The 8,917-nt window shown below is 40.5% G+C and overlaps 1 protein-coding gene across 1 annotated transcript in view; it reads right to left on the bottom strand.

The window, feature by feature from the left end:
* Positions 1–844: 844 nt before the first annotated feature.
* Positions 845–8,917, bottom strand: part of LOC109476429 (low-density lipoprotein receptor-related protein 2-like) — a 15,526-nt gene continuing 7,453 nt past the window's right edge. Inside the window, exons 3-7 of the mRNA XM_019777361.1 lie at positions 7,750–8,175; positions 7,045–7,155; positions 4,261–4,356; positions 3,129–3,287; positions 845–1,122 (exon numbers count right to left, since the gene is read on the bottom strand). Coding sequence (XP_019632920.1) covers positions 845–1,122; positions 3,129–3,287; positions 4,261–4,356; positions 7,045–7,155; positions 7,750–8,175 — 1,070 coding nt within the window. The remainder of the gene's footprint in view (positions 1,123–3,128; positions 3,288–4,260; positions 4,357–7,044; positions 7,156–7,749; positions 8,176–8,917) is intronic.

Here is an 8,917-nt window from a genome sequence, read left to right as displayed (position 1 = left end):
GTCAGCCCTAACGACTTACCTGTACAATTCATCTAGCTGGGACATGTATGCAGCACTATGGATACAATTGCAAGAAAGCTAGAAGGAATACTTGATACTCCATACTTGATACTTGATTGGGATATCCATTAGTTGCACCAATTTACCAGGTTATCTCAATGTCTACACATCATTTAATGCAACTATGTTGTATAGCTGACAGCCTTATCAAGTTTTGAAAGCTACTGGCTTATATTTACTATAGTTATAGAACATAAACAAGCATAGTAATTAGCTATGTGTGCCAACCATGGCAAGCTATGTGTGCCAACCATGCTTGGCTATGTGTGCCAGCCATGTTTAGCTATGTGTGCCAACCATGCTTAGCTATGTGTAACAAACGTTCCTAGCTATGTGTGACAACCATGCTCAGCTATGTGTGACAACCATGCTCAGCTATGTGTGACAACCATGCTCAGCTTATGTGTGACAACCATGCTCAGCTATGTGTGACAACCATGCTCAGCTATGTGTGACAACCATGCTCAGCTATGTGTGACAACCATGTTTAGCTATGTGTGCCAACCATGCTTAGCTATGTGTAACAAACGTGCCTAGCTATGTGTGACAACCATGCTCAGCTATGTGTGACAACCATGCACAGCTATGTGTGACAACCATGCTCAGCTTTGTGTGACAACCATGCTCAGCTATGTGTGACAACCATGCCCAGCTATGTGTGATAACCATGCTCAGCTATGTGTGACAACCATGCTTAGCTATGTGTAACAAACGTGCCTAGCTATGTGTGACAACCATGCTAAGCTATGTGTGATGCTCAGCTACGTGTGACAACCATGCTCAGTTATGTCTGACGAAACAAAAATTGGGCGCCGATTTTACCGTCACAGGCGAATACATCATCGCAGTACCTCCACCTGACAAGCGGGTTGTTGGTGTAGCACCACGGCCTGTCCTTCCCGTCCGGGTTCCGGCAGTAGTTCAGCTCCAGCCCTGCCGATGGGTAGGCCTCGGGAGTGTGGTTATGAGCGTGGGGGTACTGAGATGTCCAGAACTGACAGGATCTGTTCCGGTCTGCACGACCCCTGTAGCTTGTCCCTTTGTCGCTGAGATAGTAACAGTCTGTAGATACATATGATTACAGTGTAGGCGTTGTACATTATAAAGAGCATTTAAGAGCTTTGGATTTCCTGCTGATGTACAGATGTTAGTGTTGCGGTAGCGACAGAAAGCCTCTGGAGGCTAAATTGATTGTTGGTTACTTAATTCCTAAAAAGACATGATTTTAGACAGATAATTAAACTAGATGTTGTTAAAACTCACCACAGTTCTTCTCATCACTGTTATCTCCGCAGTCATCTTTAAGGTTACATCGTGTAGCCGGGTGGAACAGGGCTCCATTGTCACAGGCAACAGGAACTTGCCATGGGTAAAGAGGTAGCAGGTAGCATTTTTAATGCTAAAGCAGCTATTACATTTGTCAGGTTGGTAAGTCATGGAATAAATAGAATTCTTTTTTCAGAAAGTCAGTAACGTCTGTGACTAAATACTTAGAAGTAGTATTTTAATATTAGACTACAATCACGAATATATTACACTCCTGTACGTTTGGGACCGCATTGTGCATACCGTTTCCTGTGATTGTGTAGAATATGTAAATACTTTGCGTTTGGGAACGCATCTATAGCAGCGACTCCTGCTACTGCAATAAACCACAGGGATACCAAGCCGATTGTGTGAATTTGTGGAAGTACATAGCAGCTTTTACGACAAGCCAGCATATGCCGGCCTTTAGTGGCATATATGAGGCGGCATTTACGAGTTTCGGTAGCATGTGTAGCATCCTCCGTAGTTACGACCGGCTGTCACAGCGATCTCGCCCCCCCCCCAGTGATTTCGCCGTCCCCGAGACGAAATCTCTACCGATTTTGTCCTCCCCGCTAGTGATTTGTTCCCCCAAGCTCCGCCCCCCCCCCCCATTAGCGATTTCGCTCTGCACCCAAAAATCAGTTATTTCCTCAAAAACTTCCGTTTAAGCATGTCCAAGCACGCACATTTGTTAAAAAAATTTAATCGTAGTACTTCATTGTATTTGCGGAATTATGTTGCATGTAAAAACTCTCAAAACTATTTTACCAATGATTAGCTCAAATCCTGTGCTGTCGAGATGCCTATGCTGTTGAGTATAAAACGAGAGAATATTCAACTAAGGATGTTGCTCTCTTACTTGAACCGAACCTGTAATAATATCGTTAGAATTGTCGATCAAATTTGCAACTTCGTGTACCTGCCATACCGATGGTACGGTATAAAAGAGAAGACTAACTAGTCTACGGGGATCTATGAAGGCGGGGCGAAATCGCTAGGGATCTCACCCCCACTGGAGGGCGAAATCGCTGGGGGCGAGATCGCTGTGACACCGGCTCCCTATTGCCACTAGCTACCATGGATTACGGAAAATAAAACCAAGGCTAGACTCTCAATGGTACTTGACTTTATAAAACAGTGATGCCAATCAATTCACATCAGTTTGGCCTTATGCGATACAAACAATGTTGCCAGAGTGTGATTATTTGGACATTATGTTTTATTCAGTTATTATTTTATTTACACATTTATCCATTTTGTTGGCACATTTGTTGTTTACGTACAACACTAGATTATGTTTTAATTATCTTGTGCTTTTCTTTGTTGACTTCTGACCTCTCGTATAAATTTTGAATTATCCTCTTATTTTTAATCTCCATATACCGTTTGTACAAGTTTTGCTATTAATGTTACACTTAATTATGCTATGCTGACCACAGGAAGAATAGTGCTTAAGCACTAATGGGAATCGTAATTTAAAAAAAAAAACAGTTCTTATACTGCCTCTAGACCACACTAAGACTTGTTTCAACAAGATTGATGCAACTTATTAGATATATTTGAATTATGCTTAACCTTCTATTTCGACTACCCATTCTCTGTATTGCTATAATTGTGTTATTGACTATGCAATGTTGATGTTGTATATGTGTTTTTGTATGGGGGAGGGCATCTTGTAAAGGTGCGTATGCACCTGTTTTGCCCTCCCTTTCAGTTTGTGAAAGATTAAAATATACAAATAAATAAATGAACAAACTCACGACAATACTCGTCGCTGCCGTCGCTACAATCCTCTGTTTCGTCACATCTGGAGTAGAGATGTGTTAGGTGTCCACAGGAAACCCGGCTGTCATCTTTGCATTCTTTTCGAAACTCTCTACACTGCCCATCGTTACAGGCCATCTTGTCTTTTCGCTCGCCTGTGTCAAAGACATTTTTAAAAACATTTGTATTTATTTTACTTTATACGCAAAATTATTAAAAACAAATTTGAAAAGGTAAAGAAATTAAACAAAATAATGTGGAGAAGAAGCCAGAAATGCTACAGGGCTTGTACAAGGCCCTTCTTCTTCAGAACTTAATGACGAAATGAAAGTTTAAGATCAATATGATAAATGTAAAGGAATTATCAGAAAAACTATGATGAAGACTAATGCATATGATTGAATATCATAACTAATATAGTAATTAAAATGAATAAATGAATACAAAGATAATGCAAATAAAACTACAGTAGTTTAAGAAAGGATGTCACTAAATGAAAAGAACATCATTGTTGTTATGTTTGCTTGTCTCAATCTTCGAGGTTTTGAGCATGAGCGATACAGAAAATGAGCTGACTTCAGCATTTAATTGTTACCTTTCCAGCGAAGTGCTACAAACTTACAGGGTGTGATTTAAGGTAGCATTCTGTGTGTAATGATACTTACCTAGGTGATAACCATGTATGGTATGTAATTCATTTCGATAATAAAAAAGTAATTTAGATGTATTAAGGTTTTTTTCCTGAGAATGTATACTAACAAAATCGACATATTATTGTCATAGATATCACAGTGATTCTTCCTTTTTAAATTCAAACTGCTTAAATGGATATAACATCTCCTTACAAATAAATAATAAAAAGTAGTTAACTTGCGTCCAAGGCGTAAGTAGCAAATATCCATCGAATCAATTTAAAAGAAAACAATGTTGAAAATATGTAAATATTATCATTAAACATCTCTACGTTAGACTTCTCTACGTATGCGCTGAAGACCAAGACCAAGACTATCGAATGGCAATAAACAGCTGAGGAGAAAGGTTGTTGAGAAAAGGTTGCAAAAAAAGAACTAAGACTACCAATTAAAGAAATAATACTAGTACACGTATGTTCTTTATATTCATACTTACAGCAGTGTTGTTCGTCTGTATTGTCTCCACAGTCGTCTGTGCCATCGCACACTTGTGACTTGCTGACTATGGCCCCATTGGAACAAGTTTCTTCATCTATATCCAAAAAGACAAAAAAAAGTCAAGGAAACAGAGTTATATGGTGCGTTGTTGTATACCTAACCGCTCTTCAAAATGTCAAACAATGCTTAACCATCCTGAAAAGACGAAGCGTATCCAGAACAGTGCAATACGAACTTGAATACGCAGAGACTACTGTTCCAGAGTCGGGGCAGAGCCTAATCCTAGTACAAAAATGTACAGATATAATTTTTGTATCTCCTTTGTTTTCGCTTCATTCTTTTACACAAAATAGGCCACCCTTTATTCTTATTACTGGTACGACTTTGATGTATGCGAAGCATAAAGGTCTGTCCAGTGTAACATCATCAACACCTCTCAGGCTAAATAGCGAAGTTCTTTTTTCACATGCACAATCAACAGAACATCCTGGAGGGACATGTCTGTAACCGCCATACATCTTCCCTGATGCTTAGGGTTGATTGATTGATTAATTGATTGTTGATTGGTTGATTAATTGATTGATTGATTGATTGATTGTTGATTGATTGAAGAGTTCAAGAAGACCGTTAGTCATCATCATTAGGGCAATTATAAAATGTCCATTGTGCATTGAAGCTACGTGTTACTGGATCCCTGTGCACTGAAGCTAGGTGTTACTGGTTCACTGTGCACTGAAGCTAGGTGTTACTGGTTCCCTGTGCACTGAAGCTGGGTGTTAATAATTCACTGTGTACTGAAGCTAGGTGTTACTGGTTCCCTGTGCACTGAAGCTGGGTGTTAATAATTCACTGTGCACTGAAGCTAGGTGTTACTGGTTCACTGTGCACTGAAGCTAGGTGTTAATAATTCACTGTGCACTGAAGCTAGGTGTTACTGGTTCACTGTGCACTGAAGCTAGGCGTTACTGGTTCACTGTGTACTGAAGCTAGGCGTTACTGGTTCACTGTGCACTGACGCTAGGTGTTCCTGGTTCACTGTGTACTGACGCTAGGTGTTACTGGTTCACTGTGCACTGAAGCTAAGTGCTACAGGTTCACTGTGCACTGAAGCTAGGTGTTACTGGTTCACTGTGTACTGACGCTATGTGTTACTGGTTCCCTGTGCACTGAAGCTACGTGTTACTGGCTCACTGTGCACTGAAGCTAGGTTTTACTGGTTCCCTGTGCACTGAAGCTAGGTGTTAATAATTTACTGTGCACTGAAGCTAGGTGTTACTGGTTTACTGTGCACTGAAGCTAGGTGTTAATAATTCACTGTGCACTAAAGCTAGGTGTTACTGGTTCACTGTGCACTGAAGCTAGGTGTTAATAATTCACTGTGCACTGAAGCTAGGTGTTACTGGTTCACTGTTCACTGAAGCTAAGTGCTACTGGTTCACTGTGCGCTGAAGCTAGGTGTCATTGGTTCACTGTGTACTGAAGCTAGGTGTTACTAGTTCACTGTGCACTAAAGCTAGGTGTTACTGGTTCACTTTGTACTGACACGGTGGTCAAATCTGGGATGCAAAGTTCCCACATTTCATAGAATCCGAACTGTGTTCGATCGTGTTTGATCTGGGCAATTCGAATCGAACCCGCGTTCCATTTCGGGGTCACCTGCGGTCATTTACAATAAAGCGGCAAAACAAGCCCTTCTGCCTGAGTGCCTCGCAATAGATTAAAAACAACACTTTTCTATAGAAACAAACAGTTTTCTGTACTGTACACGTCCGCTATAATTTTTGGTGGGTATGTAACATGTAGCGAAGCTACTGTCGTATCCTTGGGTGACCTTGAATACTGTAATGATTCTTTATGCAAGTATGAATAACACAATGCACACTTTCTGGCGATATGGCATGTCTCCAAAACTCGTTCAAGCCTGGAAACATGGAGAGTCAAACATACCCCATTTAGGGCTCAAAATGACTGTAACGGTTGTCCCGAAAATCGTTTTTTAGGGATTTTTTAAAAATGGCCTCAATTTTGAATTATGGGTAATTTAGTGAGAAAAATGTAAAAAAAATGCCATTTTTTCACCAATATGTCGACAAAATCTAGACTTAAAATCAGAAATTAAAAAATCCCTAAAACACGATTTTTTATCTTATTTCTAGTCTGCGAAAAATATAAAAATCGGGGATCTGGGGTAATATACGTAGCCAGGTTTGAACGATATTTGCCTAAAAACGTGACATGACTTGTGCTCGGAAACCCGAAAATAATAGTCTTTCTGAGCGAAATTTAAAAAAAAAAATCAGTGATTTAACATACAAAGTTAACATTTAAAGGATGTTAAGACGATAATTTCATTTTAATTTGACGAAATTTATCCCTAAATATTATTTGGTTGTTTTCAAATATTTTACGGGTAGTCCAAAACAGGCCAAAATAGCGTCTTGTAACCCGATGCCTTTTAGAACGCGCATAGCAATGGGAAAAAAATGCCGTAGTGACAGACCGCCGTGTGAAGCTAGGCGTTACTGGTTCACTGTGCACTGAAGCTAGGTGTTACTGGTTCACTGTGCACTGAAGCTAGGTGTTACTGGTTCACTGTGTACTGAAGCTAGGTGTTACTGGTTTACTGTGCACTGAAGCTAGGTGTTACTGGTTCACTGTGCACTGAAGCTACATGTAGGTGTTACTGTTTCACTGTGCACTGAAGCTAGGTGTTACTGGTTCACTGTGCATTGAAGCTAGCTGTTACTATTAACAATGCAGTGCCAAACTTAAAGCTCTTTACCACAGTTTTCTTCATCGCTTCCATCCACACAATCCACTATGCCGTCACAGATCACATCATATACGTCACAGTCGCCGTCTGAACAGACTTTCTTCTCTAATCCGGAGCAGGCTGGACAGACATAAGGATGTAACAGTGGTGTTAGAAGCGCCCCCAACTGACTTGGTTTTCGGGTCTGGACCCTTTTTGCCGAACGGTTATGGCGCAGGGGTCGCCCGGGTTCGAATCCCGGGAGCCAGGGTTTCTTTCTACTTTCAAACAACTAATACTTACAAACAACTACTATATAATTAGTTGTTTCAAGAAAGTATGGATAGAAGTGAGATCAAATGTTTGCTTTTTTGTTTTAAAGAATTTTATATAACGCATTGTGAATGTAATTTACTTCCCTCATTTAACCTATTTATGTAATCCAATCAAATATCTGACATTTCTGGTTGGTGCTCACACAAGGCACACTCCGTTATAGTTTCCAACACAAAGTACTAGAATATAAACAAACATGGCTACACACACTCGACACGCGTCATATTTTTCCACTTTCACATATTGTGTAAATAAATGACCAGAAATTGGCTTTTAGCATCATCAAATTGTTACACAATGCAGCTTTAAGATTGAATGAAAAAATCGTCTGCATATTAGTTCTATTTTCATGGTGTTTTTATTAGACATTGATTTTTCAAGAATTGTATCTGTAGTTACCTTGGAAAAACTTGACCTCCATGATTTCGAAAGGTTTTAGAAAGATGCTAGAAAATTGCAGGCGCCAAAACTGCCCGGTAGCGAGAAACCCACTCAGATCAACTTCACTCATATGTATTTCTCCGTCTGTTACTGCACCAGAATGTTGTGGTGCAGGGGCTTGTTTCACGGTCTCAAACCTCTTCACTAATGACATTGAGCATAAGACCGTTACATCCCTGGTGTGATAGTACCACATGTGAATTCGAGAGAGTGTTACGGGGGTCTGCAGGTCAAATGTAAGCCGCCATGTGTCCTCTTCAGCTGCCCGCTGCCAGCCGGTTCTCATGTTGCCGTCCAGAACGTAGCCAGCAAGATGGCGGACGCCGTCTTCGGTCTCCCAGTCGTCAGGTGTCACCCATGTTGGATCGGTCTCCACCCAGCCACCTGCAAGTTACATAAGGGGCTTGTCACAATTTTCCACCAAGAAATGAAATATTTTCTTTGAAATATTTTTGTATTTGTAATATACTTCTAGTTTTCAACACTCTTCGCAATTTTCTTACTTTTCTGACATATACAATTGGCACTAAAACAGCCAACACGAAACAGATTCATACAAATATGCCACATGGTTGACATCTGTGTTTCAAGCTTTAAAACACACCTACATATATTTTGTCACACGTCTTAATGACAATTGTAATTAACACGGTTTGATTAATAAATTTCGTTAAGAAATGGCCATATACTTTTGTTTCGTCATAATGCTACATAATGCAGCTTTAATATGTAGTATATCTTTTGGACCAAAAAAAAGGAAAGGCTAGTTTTGGTGGTTTTCTACATACATTGTTTTATGGACACGCGGAGTATAGTACTATCCCCAGAAAATGCGCGACAATGCAATGGGAAGTCATAAAAGCCACCCTGCTTGCCTACGTGAACTGGTCCCCCTTGCCCCCCTTATATGGTTTCTCCAGTCAGTTCTATCCAGGGCCATAGTCTCCGCTTCCATTAGGGTGAGTCCTGTGTCTGTTTATATATGGTCATTCCACCTCTTGGGAAATATTCCCTGGGTATACCTCTGGGCTTTTTTTAACCCTATCTAGACCGGGCTTTTTTGGGCTTGGTGGGACTGGGGGGGGGGGGGCGTCGTTTCGGCCCCCCTCACGACTCGCGACGGTAT

The sequence above is a fragment of the Branchiostoma belcheri genome, unplaced genomic scaffold (assembly GCF_001625305.1).
Source record: "Branchiostoma belcheri isolate BF01 breed outbred unplaced genomic scaffold, Haploidv18h27 scaffold376, whole genome shotgun sequence".
Lineage (NCBI taxonomy): Eukaryota > Metazoa > Chordata > Leptocardii > Amphioxiformes > Branchiostomatidae > Branchiostoma > Branchiostoma belcheri.
This window is presented reverse-complemented; position numbering and strand designations above follow the sequence as displayed.